This window comes from Plecotus auritus, assembly GCF_963455305.1.
Source record: "Plecotus auritus genome assembly, chromosome: 7".
Classification (NCBI taxonomy): Eukaryota; Metazoa; Chordata; class Mammalia; order Chiroptera; family Vespertilionidae; genus Plecotus; species Plecotus auritus.
This window is the reverse complement of record NC_137774.1, coordinates 22,350,702-22,374,358: the sequence shown is the minus strand read 5'-3', so window position 1 is coordinate 22,374,358 and position 23,657 is coordinate 22,350,702. Positions and strand designations below refer to the sequence as shown.

The 23,657-nt window shown below is 37.7% G+C and overlaps 1 protein-coding gene across 1 annotated transcript in view; it reads right to left on the bottom strand.

The window, feature by feature from the left end:
• Window positions 1–23,657, bottom strand: part of VMP1 (vacuole membrane protein 1) — a 121,854-nt gene that overhangs the window by 7,822 nt on the left and 90,375 nt on the right. The window contains exons 10-11 of the mRNA XM_080680911.1: window positions 23,216–23,332; window positions 17,897–17,958 (exon numbers count right to left, since the gene is read on the bottom strand). Of these exons, the coding sequence (XP_080537037.1) occupies window positions 17,897–17,958; window positions 23,216–23,332 (179 nt within the window). The remainder of the gene's footprint in view (window positions 1–17,896; window positions 17,959–23,215; window positions 23,333–23,657) is intronic.

Genomic DNA, 23,657 nt, shown 5'->3' with positions numbered 1-23,657 from the left:
TGTATTTTTTGAAATATATATTTTTATTGATTTCAGAAAGGAAAGGAGAGGGAGAGAGATAGAAACATCAATAATGAGAGAGAATCATTGATCAGCTGCCTCCTGCACGCCCCACACTGGGGATCAAGCCCAAAATCTGGCATGTGCCCTGACTGGGAATTGAACCACAAACTCCTAGTGCATAGGTTGGTGCTCAACCACTGAGCCACACCAGCTGGGCAGAAACCTGTATTTTTAATTCTCCCCATATTGGTCCATTAGGAAGGTCTGCATTATTCTCTGTACTCACAAAACTCAGAAAAACTTCCAGAGGAATATCACAATCGGCAGAGGCTGCACAGAGAGTGGGTGGTGTGATTACTCTAGTTTTTCCACAAAGCTTAAATTTTCATTTGTTGGTTAGTCCTAAGCACACACCCATTCCAAAAATTCATTATTCCTCCTGTTTTCAAGAGACTCCTTTTAAATTGTGTAACTCTCAAACTGGTTCACCAGATATACTAGTAAGCAACACACCATGTGATTTACTTTGAATCTCTTTTTCATCGTAGAGATAGCCATCAAATTGGAACTTGCTATTGGAAGACCTGAAATTTTCCTGTCCCTGATTCTGATTCTGTTTGGATTTTTCCAGCCAGGTGTGTATTTTGTTATTATGTGTCATCATAAAACTGGGCACAGTGCTTAAAACATTGAAATAACATGATCTCCAAAAAATTGATTTGTCTTACGGTTTAGCTCTATTTACACAGGGCCCATATAAAAGTTAAGCAGTTGAAATGCCTAAGGCTTTGTTCCTTTCTTAACCATTTTTTGAAGATTTTAGCATTAATGTGATCATGTACGTTTCACTGGCTTTCCAGAAAACATACTGTCTGACATGGGTTCCTAGTAAGGTTGTAGGGTAATGAGCCTTTCTCTCTCTTAGAAGAAAGTATGAGCACAATGGTTATTTACCTTTGGTTCACTGAGGAATACTTTGAGGCTAATTTATGTAACATACCTCTGATGATGAATCATATTGTCTAGGCTAGGGCAGTGATTTTCAACCGGTGTGCTGCAAGAATTTTTAAAACATGCAGTACATGACTAGTCAGTCAGGGGCACTGACCTCTTTTAAACCCTTAGATTGTCAAATAAAAAAATGACAACAATCAACACATCAATAGCTGTCCAGTGTGAATGAGTCAAAATTATATCTATTTTTTGGTTGTCATTAATCCTCATTGGAGGACATTTTCCCATTGATATTTAGAAACAGACGAGAGGGAGGGAGGAAGGGAGGGAGGGAGGGAGAGAGAGGGAGAGAGAGGGAGAGAGGGAGAGAGGGAGAGAGGGAGAGAGGGAGAGAGGGAGAGGGAGAGAGAGAGAGAGAGAGAGAGAGCGAGAGACAGAGACAGAGAGAGAGAGAGACAGACACTGATGTGAGAGAGGCACATGGATTGGTTGCCTCCCACCTGTGCCCCGACCCACCGGGCTGGGAATTGAGCCTGCAACTGAAGTATGTGCCCTTGATGGGAATTGAACCTGGGACCCTTCAGTCCAACTGTCAATGCTCCCACCACTGAAAAAAAAATATTTTTTGGTGTGCTGCAGAATTTTAGTAATTAGTTTATGTGTGCCATGAGATGAAAAAAGGTTGAAAATCGCTGGTCTCGGGTGTGATTAAACCTTTGAAAACTTAAATATATAAGAAAATGCTTTTAAAATAAGATTCAAGGCAGGAATAGTATAAAAAAAAGGAGAGGATTTAATCAATTCTCCTGCTGCTATAATTCAGAAAGCATAACAGAGATCTTTTGAAGTAGACTACCAATGATGATTGGTACTTTTTGATAGTGGCTTTAAATAGCAAAGGAGCCTAGATCAATGGTCTAAAAACATTTTTGATGTATGTATATAATACTTACGTAAACAGTAAAGTGCACAAAAACAAATTTAAAATATACAATAAAGTTGAAAAAATTTTAAATTATTACTTTATTTTAAAAAATTTATTGAATTTATTGGGGTGACATTGGTTAATAAAATTATATAGGTTTCAGATGTACAATTCTATAATGCATTATCTATATATATTTTTTGTTTTGTTTTTAAAAATATATTTTTTTATTGATTTCAGAGAGGAAGGGAGAGATAGAAACATCAATGATGAGAGAGAATCAATGATCAGCTACCTCCTGCATGCCCTCTATTGGGGAATGAGCCCTCAACCTGGGCATATGCCTTAACTGGGAATAGAACTGTGACCTCTTGGTTCATAGATTGACACTCAACCATTGAACCATACCGGCCGGGCTATATGTTGCTTTGTGTTCACCACCCCCAGTCAAATCTCCTTCCATCACCATTTTCCTCCCCTCTCCCCGCTTCTATAAATTATTACTTTATTATTTTTAAGTAATAAAGGAAGGGAGAAGGGGAGAGAGAGAAACATGGATGTGAAAGAGAAACACTGGTTGTACTTGCCCTGACTGGGGATCGAATCCACAACCTAAGTACGTGCCCTGACTGAGAATCGAACCGGGGATCTTTTGGTACATTTGGAAGATGCTCCAACTAACTGAGTGTTATAATAATGTAACCCCTCTAATGTATGAAATAATTATTGTATGAAATGTTTGCTGTATGGAAACCCCCAATACTCTGTAACTTCCAAAATTAATGAACACCCCACTATCTTGATGTAAAAGCTCTGAGCCCTTAAAGTGTAAACACCCTGCTCCCAGCATAAGGCACACTGTCTGGCCCACACTGATAAGGACACAAGTTGTTTACCACGGTCTATATAACCCTGAGACCGTCTTCAGTTGAGGTCTCCTGCCCGATAAGAGGAGGACTCCACGTCGCTCCAAGAGACAAGCCCCTGATTGCTCTGCTGTGTGAGCCTGAACCAACTGCAGCCACCTGCCTGTCTCTGTTTTTGTCGTCTGTCCTTCAGTGTGAATCGCCGGGTGGCCTTTGCTGGAGCCTAGGACCCACTAGGAATAGGTACATAAACCCTGTGTGATTGCATACTAACTCTGTCTTGTGTGTCATGTGTTCCGGTTCGGCTCAGCTGTCTAGACATTGAAGTACCAGGGGATAGGCCGTTATTGCTGACTCCTGGTCACCTGCGCTTGTCCCACTAAGTCTAGACAGGTAATCAATTAATTGGGGCATAATTGGGACAGTGAGCCACACCAGCCAAAGCTAAACATTACTTTAAATGTATTGCTAATTATGATGGCTTTCATGCTATCATTAGTGACTATTCAAGGCATATTATACACTTGTCCTTTATTAAGATTGTTTTGGCTGATTTCTATAGACATATACTAGAAGTAGGTGAAATATCAATGCTGCAACTTTTTTTGCTGTCTCTTGTGAGTTCATTATTAGTATTATCTTCCTTCTACTGTTTATTTATAGGAAACTCTTTAATCCATTGCCTATTTGTGAGGGTTAGTTTAGTTAAGACTAGGAATTACAAGCTATGAATCTGATTAATGGAGATAGAAAAAACATAATAAATTGTAACATGCTTATTGTAAGCCCCCTTTGTATTGTGGACTTTCTACTCTTCCATATATATATAAATTTTATATATATGTGCTACCATAACAATGTTATATATGTTACAAAAATACGCACAAAGAAAATAACAAAGATCAAAATAAATATAAATAGAAGTACTATAATTACCATGAAGCTAAACTGTAATGGGTACAAATATTACACTTTGCTCCCAAAAGGTAAAAAAAAAAAAATAAATAAATAAATAAAAAAAATATATATATATTATATTTTATTGGTTTTTTACAGAGAGGAAGGGAGAGAGATAGGGAGTTAGAAACATTGATGAGAGAGAAACATGGATTAGCTGCCTCCTGCACACCTCCCACTGGGAATGTGCCCACAACCCAGGCACATGCCCTTGACTGGAATCGAACCTGGGACCTCTTAGTCCGCAGGCCGACGCTCTATCCACTGAGCCAAACCGGTTAGGGCAGGTAAAAAATATTTTAAGGCTTAATTAGAAGACCAACTCAATGCAGGATTGTTAGGTAACATATTAGAGGAAATAAAAGATGTATTTCTACAAAGATGTGAACTGTCTCTTTTTCACTCATTCTTCTAATAGGCCACTATGAAGAGGGCCTTTAAGAATCTGGAACGTGCCCTAACTGGTTTGGCAGGTAGAGCGTCAGCCTTCGGACTGAAGGGTCCCGGGTTCGATTCTGTACAAGGGCATCTGCCTGGATTGCAGGCTCACTCCCCAGTCGATGATTCTCTCTCATCATTGATGTTTCTATCTCTCTCCCTCTCTGAAAAAAAGGAAAAAAAAAAAAAAAAGAATATGGAAAGCCAAACCTCAAGGGACTGTGCCCATAGTTAAAACCTATTTTTCAAAGGAATATCAGGATCTTTAGAATTTTCTTGATTGATTAAGGATTATTACAGTCTATCAAAACATTAAATTTACGCTCTGACTCCAGAGAAATCTTCTATCAATTGAGATTTGGCTCAGGAACACAGAAGGAGAGCCCTAAATAGAAAAGCCAACAGATGACTCTTCTCCTAAAGAGACTAAATTGTACAATTATGGTGCCTCTAGGATATACTTTCAGGGATGAAATAAAAAGCCCCTTCTCTTCCCACCCCCACTACATCTTTTGTATAAAAGAGGCAATGATAGTTTGGCAGAACTTCAGCAACATGATGGACTAGAAATTTTCTTTCTTGATAACAGTCTTATAAATAATTCTGTTTTCAGAAATGTACACATTTTAGACAAACTCTACAGAGTTAAATTTTTCTCCCTACCCCCTTAGGCAGTGATCTAAACAGGCTTAACGGTTAGTATTTTAATGAGTTGTCATTTCCTGTCTGATAAAGATTCTCAGAGTATTTAACCACCAGTTTCCCTGGGGCCCAACCAATACTAGAGTTCTATTCATGGTGACTCAGAATGGATCTCAGACTCCTGGCCTGGTTCAACAATGATAGATTGCCCTGAAAATGAAACTTTCCTCCTAAGGTAGAAGGCTCTGGAGAGAGGGGAGGGGGAATTTATGATGCAATCTGAAGAAGCCAAAGGCCATCAGGCTGATTTCCATGAATGATTATAGCCTTTTAGTCCTCAGAGATTAGAGAAAGAAAACAGGAAAAAAAGAGAAACAAACTGATATCTAATAAACCCAGGATTATGACAAGTAAATGAACTGGTGCTACCTAAAAATCAACTTATATTTAACCTAGTAAAAATGGGATCCAATACTCCTTTGTGACTTGAATGAAAGAGTTATTAATTTTCGCATTTAATTGAATGGGGAATTTAAATTTTTGAGGCTGATAACAAAAATTGGTAACTGGTGTATTCTACTTGCATTTGGATCTGAAATGCAGTAGCCTGCCCAAACCAAGTTCCTTTGTATCTCAGGATCTTGCCTCAATAAAATAAATTCAGAATAAAACCTATGCAATAAATAAACAACCTACGGCTTTCTCATCTATATAAGTTTGGGTTGATAGCCTCCAGCACCATTTAAAATACGTTGTGATTCAACTTCAGGATTTGAAATTAAAACGTCTTGAATTTCATTCACATCTGTGTCCCTTTCAAATGACTGAACCTCTTTTGTACTCAAGTTAGTCCATTGTGTGCTAAAGTCCATTGTGTGCTAAAGTAGTATTATAAACACATGACACCTTCCCTTTCTTAGTGCCTGTGCAGAAGGAAGACCACTGCTTTACATAGAAACATCAGGTGTATTGTTGCTACTGCCTTACAACATGTTCCTATTATAGGCATCTTTCAAAAAAAGGATTTGTAATTGTCCTTGCTTTTGAACATTTGGAATTGTTTTCTGTAAGAGTCAGAATGAAAGGAAGACTTCCTTATAATTAGCAGCTACTCTGTGAAATATGCTATCATTAAAGGGAAGCTTTTGGAAACAAAACCTCATTTCAGAATTTACACTTGAGCAGGAGACAAGCAGGCATTTATGTTAATGAATGAGGTCAGAGCTAAAGGAGTGGTCTAGAAGAATCAAGTAAAAGTGATTGGCTGTCAAAACAAAATGTGTTAAAATATCAGACAAAATAAACTTTAAAACAAAGGCTATAGGGGAGAAACCAAGATGGCGGCATAGGTAAGCACCTAAACTGCTGCCTCGCACAACAATTTCAAAACTACAACTAAGAGACAGAACGGACACCATCCAGAACCACAGGAAAGCTGGCTGAGTGGAAATTCTACAACTAGAAGGAAAGAGAAAAGCTCACAGAGAATTGGAGGTACGGCAAAGGGTCCTTGTGCGCGCAGAGAGGAAGGGCGGCTGAGAGCCTGGCTGACTTTCTCTGGCGGGAGGGGGAAGGAAGCCCCCGACTGCACTGAACCCCAGTTCCGACTGCACTGAACCCCAGTTCCAGGCGAACCCTGTGGACCCACGCTCATACAGGGAGAATCTGGACTGTCAGGTAGAGAGAAAGGCACCCGGAGACTTGGAGACCCGGGGGAGCCCCGGCGGGCAGGGGTCTGGAGGTGCGCGTGCCAGTGTGCACAAAGACTGCGGAGGTTGCCACAGGCTTTCCCTAGCAGAAGGGAGTCGGAAGCTCCTGACTGCACTGAACCCCAGTTCCAGGCGAGCCCCTGGGGACCCACGCTCTTACAGGGGGGGAATCTGGACTCTCGGGCGGAGGCTCGGGAGCCGGGGAAGGCAGAGGTCTGGAGGCGCATGTGCCAGTGTGCACAAAGACTGTGGAGGTTGCCACAGGCTTTCCCTAGTGGAAGGGAGTCAGAAGCTCCTGACTGCACTGAGCCCAGTTCTGACTCCACTGAACCCCAGTTCCAGGTGAGCCCCTGGGGACCCACGCTCTTGTGGGGGGAATCTGGACTCTCGGGCGGAGACTCAGGAGCTGGGGCAGGAAGAGGTTTAGAGGCGCGCGCGTGCGCAAAAGCAAGGTTGACGGGAAGCCAAGACTGTCTGCTCTGCCCTGAGATTCCACCCCATCCAAGCTGAGCACAGAGGCTTTTGCAATTTGGCAAGTCTAATCCTATAAGGCTGTCTCCAGCACCGAACTTCTCCCAGCGTAGACACAGCTGATCCTCACAGCCAACTGGCGTGTAGGTCAATTCCTCCCAGTGATACCAAAAACAATCAAGACTTAACTACAACAAGGCTGTACACACAGTCCACAAAGGGGTGCACCAAGAGTATCCACCTCAGGTTAACTGGGGAGGCCGACCCACTGGGCCATATAGGAAACCTAGCACACAAAGCTACTCTACCAACTCAGGGAAGCAGTGAAAAATGGGGAGGCGAAGAAACAGATCACAAACAAAAGAAATGGAGGAAAACAAACGACTGGATACAGAATTCAAAACCACGGTTATAAGGCTTTTCAAGAATATCCTAGAAAAGGCCGATAAATATAACGAGACCCTCGAAGATATGAAAAAGGACCAACTAGAAATTAAACATACACTGACTTGCAATAAAAAATATTATACAGAGACCCAACAACAGACTAGAGGAACACAAGAATCAAGTCAAAGAACTGAAATACAAAGAAGCAAAAAAACACTCAACCGAAAAAGCAAAAAGCAAAAAAAAATCCAAAAAGTTGAAGATAGTGTAAGAAGCCTCTGGGACAACTTCAAGCGTACCAACATCAGAATTATGGGGGTGCCAGAAGAAGAGAGAGAGCAAGATACTGAAAACCTATGTGAAGAAATAATGACTGAAAACTTCCCCCACCTGGTGAAAGAAATAGACTTACAAGTCCAGGAAGCGCACAGAACCCCAAACAAGAGGAATCCAAAGAGGACCACACCAAGACACATCATAATTAAAATGCCAAGGGCAAAAGACAAAGAGAGAATATTAAAAGCAGCAAGAGAGCCCTAGCTGGTTTGGCTCAGTGGATAGAGCGTCAGCCTGCTGACTTAAGGGTCCCAGGTTCGATTCCGGTCAAGGGCATGTACCTTGGTTGCGGGCACATCCCCTGTGGGGAGTGTGCAGGAGGCAGCTGATCGATGTTTCTCTCTCATCGATGTTTCTAACTCTCTATCCTTTTCCCTTCCTCTCTGTAAAAAATCAATAAAATATATTAAAAATAAATAAATAAAAGCAGCAAGAGAAAAACAGTTAATTACCTACAAGGCAGCACCCATACGACTGTCAGCTGATTTCTCAACAGAAACTATGCAGGCCAGACGGGAGTGGCAAGAAATATTCAAAGTGATGAAAAGCAAAAACCTACAACCAAGATTACTCTACCCAGCAAAGCTATCATTCAGAATTGAACGGCAGATAAAGAGCTTCACATATAAGAAAAAGCTAAAGGAGTTCATCACCACCAAACCAGTATTATATGAAATGCTGAAAGGTATTCTTAAAGAAGAGGAAGAAGAAAAAAGTAAAGATAAAAATTATGAATAACAAATACATATCTATCAACAAGTGAACCTAAAAATCAAGTGAATTAAAAACCTGAGGAACAGAATAATCTGGTGAATATAATAGAATCAGGGGCATAGAAAGGGAGTGGACTGATAATTCTCAGGGGGAAAGGGGTATGGGGGAGTTCAGGAAGAGACTGGACAAAAATCATACACCTATGGACGAGGACAGTGGGGGGGAGGTAAGGGCAGAAGGTGGGGTGGGAACCGGGTGGAGGGGAGCTATGGGGGGAAAAAGGAGAAACAATTGTAATAATCTGAATAAAGATTAAAAAAAAATTCATAAAATAAATAAATCAATAAAACAAAGGCTATAACAAGAGACAAAGAAAGATCCAGCAATTCTACTTCTGGGTACTTTTTTGAAGAAAATGAAACACGAATTAAAAAAGATATATGCACCTCTATGTTCACTGAAGTATTATTTACAATAGCCAAGACATGGAAGCAACTTAGGTGTTATTCAATAGGTGAATGGATAAAGGAGAAGTGAATACATACATACACACACACACATATATACATATATATATCACACATACACACACAGAGGAATATTACTCAGTCATGAACAAGAATGAAGTCTTGCCAAAACCCGGTTTGGCTCAGTGGATAGAGCGTCGGCCTGCGGACTGAAGGGTCCCAGGTTCGATTCCGGTCAAGGGCATGTACCTGGGTTGCGGGCACATCCCCAGTAGGGGGTGTGCAGGAGGCAGCTGATTGATGTTCCTCTCTTTATTGATGTTTGTAACTCTCTATCCCTCTCCCTTCCTCTCTGTAAAATATCAATAAAATATATATTTGAAAAAAAAAAAAAGAATGAAGTCTTGCTATTTGTGACAACATGGAGAGACCTAGAGGGTATTATGCTAAGTGAAATAGTCAGAGAGACAAATACTTTTATCATTTCATTTATGTGTGGAATCTAAAATACTAAACAAATGAACAAACAAAACAAACAGACTCATACACAGAAAAACAAATAGAGGGTTGGGCGGTGGGCTTATGGGCAAAAAGGTGAAGAGGTACATACTTATAACATAACTAAGTCCCTAAAGTACAACATAGGGAATACAGTCAATAATATTACAATAACTTTGTACAGTGACAGATGGGTAGTGGATTTTCTGTGGTGATTACTTTGTAAGGTGTATAAATGAAATCTTACTGTGTTATACACCTGAAATGAATAATACTGTATATGTCAACTATACTTTAATAAAAAGAGCTTTATATTCCAGAAAAAAAATCAACTGATTTTAGTTATAGAAAATGACAGGTTAGAGGAAGCTTTATATGGTGACAAATCACTCTGTGGCTGGCTTGAAGACCCACTGAATTTTAAGAATAAAATCAGCACTAGGGACTGCTAAAGGTCAAGAATAGTTTGCAGAATTTTAAATTTAAGGTGACATGTCTTTTAGAGAATTCAAAGCGGTGTGATGATGAGTGGATAAAAAAGTGATAGTATTGATTGGAACTCAATGTCATTTAAGAACAATCCAATTATTTCAATTATTATTACTTAGGCTAAAAATCACTATATGTAGTAGATAACTAAGAAAAAAAAGTAATGAGTTCTGCCCTCAAAGAACTTAATCTAGTAGGATGATGAGAGAAAAAGAAATATTTATACCCACAATACAAAACCAGTAGGTTTCTCACTGAAAGTAACATGAGTAGTAACCAGTTTCAGTTGTGTCAGGAACACACACGAATGAATGAGAGGAGCGTGGACAGAAAGAATTCATGCTGACTCCCTATTAAATTTACAAAGCAGCTATTTGAAACTGACACTCGTGTCCAAATTTTCAACTTCAAGCAGATTACCTCTTTCTCTACCTCTGGAACAGTGGGTGCTCACTAAATGCAAATTTCCTACCCACACCCTCCCTTTTAAAAAAATGTTTTATTGTTTAAAAATTTTTTTATTGATTTCAGAGAGAGGAAGGGAGAAGGGAACATCAACGATAAGAGAGAAAGATCAATCAGCTGCCTCCTGCACGCCCTCTAGGGTGATCGAGTCCGTAACCTGGGCATGTGCCCTGACCAGGAATCGAACCACAATCTCCTGGTTCATGGGTCGATGCTCTACCATTGAGCCACACTGGCCAGGGCAACCCTTCCTTTTTTTCATTTGTATTTTCCATCTCTAGCTTTTCACTAGTCTTTCCCTCAGCCTATAATACAAAGAGGTCTCTCATAATAATGAAAGAATGAATTAATGAAGCCAACAAATATTTACAGAACACTTAACTGAGTTTGAGTTTTCAACATTCTACAGAAATGCTCTAATTATGGTTAATAGTAACCTCCTAATACAATGCCAATTTCTCATTTAAACAGTTTAACTCCAGAATTCCTCTTTAACCTTTAACTATGCTGCCTCCCAATATCAGCAACACAAATATAGAAGAGTTAGAGTCAAAAGAGAAGATAAACTATATGAAGAGGACATGAAAAGGAAAGAGTTTTCTACTGTTATGAAACAAAATTCAATTGAGTAAATTTTAAAGATCTTACTGGCTTTATTCTACAAGGCATGGGTCAGACAGCATCCCATCAGCAGATAGAATGGAGCTCTGAAGAGCTGTATAAAATGAAAGAAGTCTCTTATAGGCAGAAGGAAGAGGAAAGGATGCTACCAGCAAAGAGCGTAAGGTCACCCTCCTTTGGGGGACAGCAGGGGTCCATCAGGCTGACCAGGTAATTACAGATCGACTGGTTTAAGATTCCACTCTTTGGAGAGGTTGAAACTGTAATTAAGTTAGGTATTAAGTCTCAGTTTGTATCGTGGAGTTAACACAAGTGACTCCATTTTAGGCCTGTTGTCTGTTTTGTTGAACATGATCTAAATCACAGAGGATTATCATGAAATCAGTGTGTATAACAATCTCAGCAGCTGGGTCTTAAATGGGGTCCATGTATCCTTTTTCAGTTAATACAAATATTTGTGTTCCACACTCCCAAAACTTTTCCTGATTATTCTACAATGATCAAAGTAAAAGAGAATCAAGTACATGAACCATTTTATATTTTAAAATGAAAGGACAGATTTTCTTTCTGTAGAGAAAAATGTCCAGGCCAAAATAGGTCATTCTGACCACTTGTTATAGAGTGAGGAGCAAGAAACAGCATTAAGATTCAAACATTAATTACTCCTCGGTTAAAATGATCTCTCTTGCCACAGGCAAGTCCGACTCCGAGGTCAAACATTAAGTTAACTCAGAAATAGGAGACAGCAAAGAAGAGCATGGAACATTCTGTATCTGGTAAAAAGTCCCTGCTTCAGCGACCCCACCCCGCCCCCCTGCAAGTTCAATGATTGAGTTATGGAAACTTTCTTGTGTGGTAAAACTGGGGACTTTGTCTTCTAATAAGACACTGGCAACCTGACAATGAGCCAATGTTCTGCATATGGTTTGTTACGGGTCATACGCTTAATGTTATTTTCTGGAAATTCTCATCTCTCTTTAGTGAGAATACTGGACATGTCATCTTAATCATGATTTTAAAGTTACACTTGGTTCTCTTTAAGAAACATATCTAGGTCTTTCTCATAAGAGAAAGTCTAAATAAAAATCAGTTTAAATCTTAATGAAAAAAAAGAAGACAGCAAAAAATATAATGCCTTTGAAGCTCTAAAGTTCCCTGGTTCTTGGTTCTGTCCCTTGACTTATTTCAACCCAGGATACCAAAGAGTGAAAAACTCCACTACATGTCTCATCTTTTTTTCAGAGCCTTCTTTCTGTCCTCCTGCCAAACATACCATAAACCAAAAAGCTTTTTCTCAAGGCTGTTATTTGTATTCTAGCCTCTCTCAGAATATCTAACTGGTTCGTTACATCTGTTCAGATTCTCATACATAACTAGACAAACCCTCTGATTTAGGAATGGATAATACCTTTCCCTAAACCTAATGACACTGGCAATTATTTTCCAGAACTGTCCAAGAAATAAATCGGCTAATTATTATTTCTGAGGAGAATAATTTACATTTAAAATTACAGTAATGTTTGGAACTTCAAATGCATAAAAGAAGCTGCAAAACTGTTATTCTCCAGAGCATTTGAGATCTTGTCCCTAGGCATATGTCATCAGTTTGGCTTAAATACATTCTTATAAAAATTGAAATGAAATAAAATAAAATTACAGTAAATTTTGAAAGTAGGACTTACATTCTCTCTGGGACCTTAGGACTACTGCACAAAGACACACTGTACTAAAAATACCAGAAGCCAAAAGCATACTTAGGGTAACATATTCAGCTGGCACGCCATAGTTACAGTGAGACCAGGAGCCCTTTGGGGAAGGAATATTTCCTTTCGTCATCAGTGTAGCATTCAAACCTGTATAAAATTAATACTAAAACTCACTGCTACAGATGTAACTGGTCAGCACTAACACTTTCCCTGCCACCCAGGGGGAGGTGAGTAGCCTTGGCCTGGCAGGCCACAGGCACACCAGTAGTGAGATTTTGCCCAAATTTGGTCCTAGACAAAACTAAGTTATTTTAACTTATCGAAACTAAGGGTTACCTTGCTTTTATGTCCAATCTCTCTTTGACTTACCTTATCCTTCTGTGTTTTCATCAGACCCTTAGGCTCCTTACTATGTGCCCACCTATCTTATGCTAAGAAGTGCTCATATTTGTTCAAAACAGAAAAAAACATGAAAACACTTGAAGTATCTATCAAGAGAGAGTGGATGAATAATTACCCAATGGAACATATAACAGTCAAAATAAATAATTTTCAGCATCACACAATGATATTAGCAATATAATAAGTGAAAAGTTCCAAAAGATTACATATGGTATGAGCCTCTTTTTATGAATTAAAAAAACCACTAAAATAAACAATTATATAAGTGAATTTTTTTTAACCACTCACAGCTCATTTCCTTAATAAAAGGGAGATAAATACGCATCATACATGGCTGCAATTAGAAGTAAACAATAATAATAATAATTGTATGTAGAATGCTCAGAGTATGTTAAAAAATAGTACCTTCAAGAATTATTTATGTAATCTTTGATAAAAACTTTGTCCTGGTTAAAGGCATTTTATGAATCAGAGAAGAAAGAAAAGAAATGGGTACTTTCTTTAAGGAGAAGTAGGCCTTCCTCAATCTTTCCTCAGAGCACACAAAATAGTCACTTAGTAGTCTACCTTTCTATCCAGTCAGTAGAAATTTTTGAAAATGAGTCATTGAGAACACAGGTAACATAAAACTTAAGAGGAAAGACATTTTATTTTATTTTAATTTTTATTATATATATTTTTATTGATTTCAGAGAGGAAGGGAGAGGGAGAGATAGATAGAAACATCAATGATGAAAGAGAATCATTGATTGGCTGCCTCCTGAACACCCCACACTGGGGATCGAACCCAGGACCCTTCAATCTGCAGGCCGATGCTCTATCCACTGAGCCAAACCGGCTAGGGCAAGAGGAAAGGCATTTTAAAAATCCAATGTGTCCCAACATTTACAGGAAACTCATACAACTTAACAAAAGGAAGATAAACAAGTCAATCAAAAAATGGACCTAAATAGAATCTTTTCGAAAGAAGACAGAAGGAAGGCCAAGAGGCATATGAAAACATGCTCAAAGTCACTAATCATCTGAGAGATGCAAATCAAAACGACAATGCAGTACCATCTCACACCTGTCAGAATGGCAATCATCAACAAGTCAACAAAAGACAAGTGCTGGCGAGGATGCAGAGAAAAAGGAACCCTCGTGCACTGCTGGTGGGAATGCAGACTAGTGCAGCCACTGTGGAGAACAGTATGGAGTTTCCTCAAAAAACTAAAAATGGAGCTCCCATTTGACCCAGTGATCTCACTTCTAGGACTATATCCCAAGAAACTAGAAACACCAATCAGAAAGGATATATGCACCTCTATGTTTATAGTGGCACAATTTACCATAGCTAAGATTTGGCAACAGCCTAAGTGCCTATCAGCAGATGAGTGGATTAAAAAACTGTGGTACATCTACACAATGGAATACTACGCTGCGGTAAAAAAGAAGGAATTCTTACCATTTGCAACAGCATGGATGGAACTGGAGAGCATTATGCTAAGTGAAATAAGCCAGTCAGAGAAAGATAAATATCACATGATCTCACTCATTTATGGAATATAATGAACAACATAAACTGATGAACAAAAACAGATCCAGAGACAGAGAAGCATCCATCAGACCATCAAACCTCAGAGGGAAGGTAGGGGAGGGTGGGGGTAAGGGGGAGAGATCAACCATCACGCATACAAGCCTAACCAATGGGCACAGACACCAGGGGGGCGAGGGCATGAGTGGGAGGGTGGGGGGAACAATGGGGCGATAAGGACACGTGTAATACCTTAATCATTAAAAAAAAAAAAAAAATCCACATGCCCAACCAAAGAACTTATATGCATAACCCATGGACACAGACAATAGTGTGGTGAAGGCCTGGGGGTGGGTGCAAGTACAGGGTGGAGGGGGTCAATGGAGAAAAAAAGGGGGGTATCTGTAATACTTTCAACAATAAAGATAAATCAAAAAATTAAAAAACATGCCTTGAAATGTCAAATCACTGACATGAGTTTGTTTCAACTAAACTATATAATATTTTGATATAGGACATTTAACATTTTGACTGGAAGTTGGAAAGGGTATCAGTAGCCTCCTAAACTGGAAAAAGAAATTCTACTCAAAAAAATGCTACTCAACTCATGTTGCTTGAAAGAACAGTGGACACGGAATTAAATAACTGTGGCAGAGTTCACATTCAAATATGGATTTGTTTTGTCCAAAGCCCGTGTGTTCTTTTCATCTTCCACTCCATAGCTGTCCTTACTCTTGAGATTCATTTTTCATTCTTCCTTGCTTGGTATCTCATAATTTTATTGTAAATTTGAACTGTTACTGACTTTTTGTCTTTTGATTTTTTTCTCTACCACGGCAATTCATCACTTTCTTAATTATGGGTACACAGTTTTAAAATATCCTTAAAAAGGCTGTATTCCAAACTTTCCTAGTTTAGTTTGATTATTTGTTATACCATTTAGTTTTAACAGTGTGAAGACGGATAACTAATAATCAAAGGAGAATGGTTCTACAGCAAGCTAAAGGCAGTATTTTGAGTTCAACTCAACAATGGGTCTAGGGAATCACTTTGACCGTCTTCCTTCCCTTTTCTAAAATATACAACTAAGCTACTTATTATTTTCTTTTTTTAAAAAATATATATATTATTATTATTATTATTTTTTATATATATATATATTTTATTGATTTTTCACAGAGAGGAAGGGAGAGGAAGAGAGAGTCAGAAACATCGATGAGAGAGAAACATCGATCAGCTGCCTCCTGCACGCCCCCCGCTGGGGACGTGCCCGCAACCAAGGTACATGCCCTTGACCGGAATCGAACCTGGGACCCTTGTGTCCGCAGGCCGACGCTCTATCCACTGAGCCAAACCAGCTAGGGCTACTTATTATTTTCTTAACCTCACCCAAGGATATGTTTATTCATTGATTTTTAATTTTATTTTTTAAATATATTTTATTGATTTTTTACAGAGAGAAAGGGAGAGGGATAGAGAGTTAGAAACATCGATCAGCTGCCTCCTGCACACCTTCCACAGGGGATGTGCCCGCAACCAAGGTACATGCCCTTGACTGGAATCGAACCCGGGACCTTTCAGTCTGCAGGCCGACGCTCTATCCACTGAGCCAAACCAGTTAGGGCTAATTTTATTTTTTTTTGTTAATCCTCACCAGAGGATATTTTTCCACTGGGGACTGAGCCCACAACCCAGGCATGTGCCCTGATCGGGAATTGAACCGTGACCTCCTGGTTCATAGGCTGACACAACCACTGAGTCACGAATGGCTGGGCAAGATTTTTTTTAAAGTTACTAACTGCAGTATGATGATCAGATTAGAAGGGAATGAAACCGAATGTGGGTAGATGAGATAGGGAGCTAACTAATCTAATTCTTTAGAAACTCCAAAGGCTGGAGAAACAAAATGTGGTAGTGGTGAGGATGTAAAAGTAGCCAAGAAACTTCCTTCTATACATATTCAGTATGGGAAAAGAAGACAGGAAGAATGGAGGGTGCTGTGAGCACAGTCACTCCTACAATGTGGGTTTATGTAGTAGTTAGCTAGGTATGTGTCCTTCAGAATTTTCTCAAGGTGGAACACTGCTCGCTATGAACAGAGGAAATGCCTTCATAGTATTTAAAACTAAGAAAGAAGGGTATTCCTTCTTTCTTTTTGAATGTGACAAATGGTTACTTTTAAACCACTTTATTTTTAAGGATTCAAGCAACAAAAAACTGGAGTAATTAAATTTTAATGTACAAACTACAATCCACATTTAAAATCAGAACCAATGACTGGCTCCACTGAGTATGTTCTCAAGAATATGTTTTTCCTCAATTTTATATTAAAAACTAAATAGAAAATACTAAAAACTATTTTGATAAGATATACCATATACAGAAAAGAGAAAATATAATATACCATGTATAGTTTAAATAGTAATAAAACTAACACTCATGAATTCACCTCAAAGTGGCCATTTTTTTAAATAGCAGAAGTTTTCCTAAATGTTTTGTTTCATAAATGGCTTTTAAGATAAAACTTTATGCTAAAACTACATAAGGGACACTTCAAGGTAACCCTTTCCCACCATGGGTCAGTAATGCTATTAAATGAAAGAAAACCTCTCTCCCGTAAACACTGAATAAAAATTCACATATTTAAAAAGTTTCATTTAATATCTGACAGTACTCACATTCCAGTTAACAGCTAATTTGATTAACCAAACAAAATGAGTTTTTCTTTACTGTTTTATCAACGTGAACTACCCAAATTTGTAACATTACCATTTAAATCATATGTTAAAACTAGTCTTACTTCTGTACACATGAAAGTAACAAGCTTTGGATAGAAGCCTTTAAAAATGGCCCAATTTTTCTCTAGTGAAGCAATAGGTTCATAACTGACATATTTTGGTAATATTATGCCATCTTATCATGTCTTACACTATGAAATATTATTTTATATAAGGTCTGTATTTAAATTAAATGCACCTGTGTATCTGGCTAAAAGACATGGCATTGTATTAAAGCATTATTAAACTGTAACGAAACACATGTCTTTATGTAAAGAGAATTTGTTATTTCTTTAGAGGGGCTACAGTCTCAATCTCCAAAACTTCTTTTAAATCAAGAAGTGCATGACTTACTACATGTTTGGTTTAATCTGAGCCTCATCCTTCCATGCTGCAGTTCAAGAAAGTCTTCTTCAATTTAACTAATAATAGGGCAAAAGATATTTCCTCAAAAACTGAAGAGCTATCACAACAATTCTATCCCAATAAAGTCTTTTTATACATTTCCTCTAATTCCAACAGTGATACTAATATTAGTCCTTAAAAAATTACTCACCCAATGAAAGCCACCATCTGTTCCACAATGTGTTTGCTGAACGTTATTATAACAAAGATTTTCTGTAAAGAAAACACCAATTTTAATATTAAAATAGTTATTTAGTATTAATAAAATATTAAATATTTCATCAAAAAACACCAATATAAATTCACAATTCTGACTAACAGTCTAAAAAAGGTGAGGTGCTGCCCCTAAATGCAATTTTTTAAATTCTTTATAAAAAATACCATTTGCTACCTACTTTGTATTTTAAAGATGTTTTTTCCTAAACACAGTTCTAGTCTTATTAGGATATGTGACCATGTCTGAGGGAAAAATGTGAGTCATGAAACCGAAGGCTGGGTAGACATTCCACATGTTTATGTATCTTAGAATGGTGTATACAACTGAAGTCATGGGTTCCCACATGGCCCCCCCACTGAAATGAAGGCTGACCAGTCTGACGATAGGGTTGTAGGCTAAATCTAATCCACAGCTTCTTGAAAAGACTGCCCATCCTTCACGGAAAGTTTTTATCATGCAAGTTCCATTCTCAGATCCTGAAGGAGCTTGGCTGTTCAGGATTAGGGTACAAACAAAGGCATCAACAGATTATTGAGGATTTGTACCAGACCTGGGTCATTTTCAATTTGGTGTTATTGAGGTAGTCTCCATTAATTAAAAATGTTGATAACTTACTTCACAAGTAAAGATGCCTTTAGGGCTAATGTGTAATAAATATTTTCAATTCAATAAATGTTACAAAATGTACTTACTATGGATAATATAAGGCATTATTAAGAGATTTTAGGGAACAGAAAGATAAGAATACTTCAAGCCCTAAAGATACTTATAAATTTTTCTATACACAGTAGAAAGATGGTAAGTTCTATGTATAGGTATATGTATATCTAAAGATAAAACTATAAATGCCATTGGTGGTAAAAGCAATGCGATATCAAAGTTCAGAGAAAGGGCCCTAGGAGGTCTGGCTCAGTGGATAGAACATCGGACTGTGGACCAAAGGGTTCCGGGTTCAATTCCGGTAAAGGGCATGTACCTTGGTTGCAGACTCCTCTCTGTCCTGGGCCCTGGTGGGATGTGTGCAGGAGGCAAGCAATTAATGTGTTTGTTTCACATTGATATTTCTCTCACTTTCCCTCTCTCTTCCACTTTCTAAAAATTAATGGAAAAATATCCCTGGGTAAGGATTAAAAAAAAAAATTTAGAGAAAGGAAAGGTCACATAAGTACAGTTAATTAACTTCAAGAAGGTGATATTAAAGTTTAGCTTTAATGGAGTGATAACTGATTAAATGTGAGTAATTCTAGATTCTCTCTCCAAATTCCTGATTTAAAAAAACCCTTTAGTGCTTTGTTGTTTTTTGTTAAATAATATAGCTTATGTAACCAAAAGGGAGAGAAGGCAAATAAAAACAATCATTAAAAAAAATCTAGCCCAGCCAGCATGGCTCAGAGGTTGAGCATCAACCAGTGAACCAGGAGGTCACGATTCGATTCCTGGTCAGGGCAAATGCCCGGGTTGCAGGCTGGATCCCCAGTGTGGGGCATGCAGGAGGCAGCTGATCAGTGATTCTCTCTCATCATTGATGTTTCTCTCTCTCTCCTCTCTCCCCCCCACTCCTAATTCCTCTCTGAAATAAATAAAAATGTATTTAAAAAATCTATTCATTATAAATCTCAGGAAAGTGCCTATTTTAGATGAAAGCTTATTATTTTAGACAATAAAGCAATGATATTTTACTTAATGTCCTAGTATTGGCAGCTGCACAGTGTAAGGATATGTGTAAGGAAATGAGAATAAAAAAAGTTCATAGTCCTTTTTAGTGTTTGTTTATGCATCTGTTAAATGGAAAAAAGATACCTATCTTATGGAAAAAGCAAGCACACAGAGAGGTCAATCAGGTACAAGATGGATGATGATTTTATTTTATTTATTTATTTTTCTTTTCTTTTCTTTTTTTTTAAATATATTTTATTGATTTTTCACAGAGAGGAAGGGAGAGGGATAGAGAGTTAGAAACATCGATGAGAGAGAAACATTGATCAGCAGCCTCCTGCACACCCCCTACTGGGGGATAATGATTTTATAAACAATGTTATACAAATGGCGTATGAAGATTATAAAACTAATAAGACTATGATAGATCATTTAGGAGAAAAGCCTTAATATATGGGGGTCCTTCTAGTATCCATACTAAAAGCCAGTTACTTGGAACTATAAATGTTTTATTAAGAAACAGAGCTAATGGTCTTCTCTCTCAGTGATCTCACCAACATAATAAGCTTTCCCTACTATCATTTTCTAACATTCAGAATAAGCCAATGCCCAGATAATTGCACAATTTAATTGCTTAAGAACAAATCATAACTTTTAAAAAAATATGTAACAGCTTGAAAATTCACTGTTCTGGCCAAGAAAAAAATGTGTCTGAGTGGGGGATTCTACCAAGTAAACAAAAGGCACAGATCACTAACCAATCCTCTCGACCATGTGCAAAGAAGAAACAAGGGGAAGGGGAGATTAGGAAGAAAAAAAGATATGGGTATAGGAACTACTGGTGTCAGAATGTACAAAAAAGAACCTATCTGTAAAAGAAGGGTCCTTCAATGGTAAGAAGAATTGTAGATAGATTCATTTATTAAATATTTATTAAGTACCTACTACATGCCAGATGCTATTTAGGCAGAATACCTCAGTGAGCCAAGAGACAGAAATCTCTGCCTTCATGGAGCCTATATTCCAGTATAAGTGTGTGCAGTGGTGGGTGGGAAGGTAGCGAGGGAATAAACAATACACATGCTAAATAAATTGTATGGTACATGAAGTATTATATGTGAGCATGCTCACTTCTCAGCTTCTTCATTATTTGTTTCTAAGGATCCTTCTACAGCCAGAGGACTTCAACTTATGTAGTGGAAGGGGAAATCCTGATTTAACACTATTAGGTGGGCTGATTTGAAATTTTTAGGGGAGGTTTAACAGATGACAAAATATCAATAAAAATAACAATATTTATCAAGGAAAGTTGTCTAGTTTAAGCCGAGAGACAGAAGAGAATCAGAAGAGGAGATAGGTTTATTATTAGATTACAGAAAAATCTGTGTTTCAGAAATAGTTATAATGTTTATATTACTTGTTAGTATTCTTACCCAAAAAATGAGAAATGTCTGTTGCCCTGAGCTATATCTGGATGTACATTAAGTGACATGCCTTTAGAAAGTACATCTCTTTGATACAATGAAACATAGCAAACATACCCCATGTTCTCAGTTTAGTGAAGGAACTCAGATTCTTTCCTTTCAGAAACATGAAAGGATTTTAGCTTCTTTTTTTTCCTTCCACTCAGAAACAGTGAATGAGCTTTAACTTTATAGAATTTGGTTTGAATTCCTGGGCCTTAGGCAAGTATTTTATCTTCTCTAAAGCCAGTTCCCCCATCAATGAAATATGGATAATAACTACCTCACAGGATTGTTCTGAGATAATCAATGCCAACTGCCTGGTATAGGTCCTAATAAATCCCAGGCATCAAACAATTCAGTTTCCTTAATCACATAAGTAATTTATAGTTAAGAAGACAATGCAAAAGACTGGAAAAAAACACTGAACCTGAAGCCAAAAGACTAGGAGTTCAAATTCCAGCTGTTACTCACTCTCTTAGGTACCTATTACTTATTAACCTCTGTAAGTTTGATAATTATAAAACGGGGGCAATAATTTCTTCCTCCCAGGATTAGAATAATTAAATCAGATGACATATACTAAGTGCTTTAAAGTGTGAAACACTACATAAAAAATAAGCATTATCATAACTTGAAAAAAAATGTTCTAAAAATAAACTATTTTGGACTATTCTGTAATGACAGCTCTGATTAGATGCATATCCTACCACTATAGGGTACTGTCAGCATAATACACTTTACTATAATTTTTAGATTATTACATGAAGTAGGATGTGTAAGTTTATAGATCCCTAGAGGAACTGCTGTTATAAAGGGAATTAAATCTGTTGTTACTTTCAAAGGACTCCTTACAGCTAAATGCTAGCTTCTTTCTTTCCCCAGAAAGAACTGAAAAGATTACAAAAAAACATTATCTTCACGTACACTGCAAAATCATTTATTACCACAATATTTTATTACTTGAAAAATCCTGTTATGGTATTTTAAATCTTTACTAAAGAAACTAGCATTCCAATATTACAGAACCCATACTCATTGAACAATGTACTTAATATAAGTGGGGGGAAATACTCCTTGAAGGAGGAAAAACATATCCTTGAAATTCTGAGCAATTATCATGGCAGGACAAGTTCAATAACTCATCTCCAATGCCAAAATCTAGTATCAGAGACTGGGCAGTAGAAGCAGTTGAAATTTTTCTGTTTCATTCTCTTCTTCTAAGAACTAGAGGTGGAGAGGTGTTAAGAAGAAGCATGGGGGATGGACGTGTTTTTAATTATTAAGGAATCATGCCAGGGCACAGACATTACTCACTGTTCTTGCCTTTCCTTTGGTGAATGCTTCTTTGTTGCAAACCTCATTGATTAAGGAATTCTTTCCAGGTTAATTTTAGTTTATTCTGGTGAGATTTGCCCTTAGAAGGAAACAGTTCATATCACAGTCCTAGAAGCACATATTCATTTCCTCTCATTTAAGTTTTTTTAGTCTCTTTTCAGTCCTTTATTCATATAGTATACACTAAACATTTTGTTAAATGTGTCTTTGAAGGCTTGCTGATTTTCACTTCTCTAACCACAACCCACATCTTTCTGCCTCTTCGGAGACCCCTTTCTTCCCCATTCTCCCCAACACTAACATGTATCTGCTTTTCTGTAAAGAACACTGGTATCTTGAGAGGAAGTGTTACATACAGTGTGTGAAAGAAAAGTAGAATTAGTGAAAGGCAATATTATCTCAGCTCATGGTCAGTAAAGAAACATTTTTTGGACCATGTATGTGAAAATGATATGCATTTTCCTACATGGGAACACTGTTTTTGTTTGGTAAGTCTTGCATAAATAGTTTCACAAGGCAAAAAGTAAAATAAACAAAGAGATGAAGAAAGAAAGGTAGAAGGAAAGAAGGAAAAGAAACAAGGAGAAAGATAATAAAGGGACACAACTTTCCTACAAGGACAGGGAAAACCTGCACAAAATTCACTAACCTCTAAATGACATGGCTGAACACGGAAACAAGCTATCAACCAAAAGAAACAACCAAAATCTTAACAATTCACCTTGGAATGAGCAAGAGAAATATGCCTTTTAATGGTCTCTTCATCATTAGGTAGGGAATAAGAAGATACAATTACCTGAATATGCATCTTAATTATTGCTTTTCCAATCAAGGTTGCACCAAAGAAAGTCCAAAAAGGTACAAGAAAGTGTCCACATGTTATTCCAGCCAGATCAAATAGAGGATTTGGAATCTGTAAATAAATAAATAAATAAATAAATAAATAAATAAATAAATAAATAAATAAATAAATAAATAAAATGGAACTTCCAACATATAATCCAAAGAACAGTTTCATTTTACCACCTGTAAGTAAATCCTTACTCACACTGCAAAGAGGCAAGTCCCTTGATCAGCACTAGACTGTTCAGGTGAGGCAAGTATTCTAATGTGTCCATAAACTGGGTCTCACATTCATCTTAGGCTGTTGTTCAATCTGTTCAAAGCAAATCAGCTATTCTTTTGCTTGTATTACTTATGGCTAATGTCTCATAAATATACTTTTTTTCTATCACATT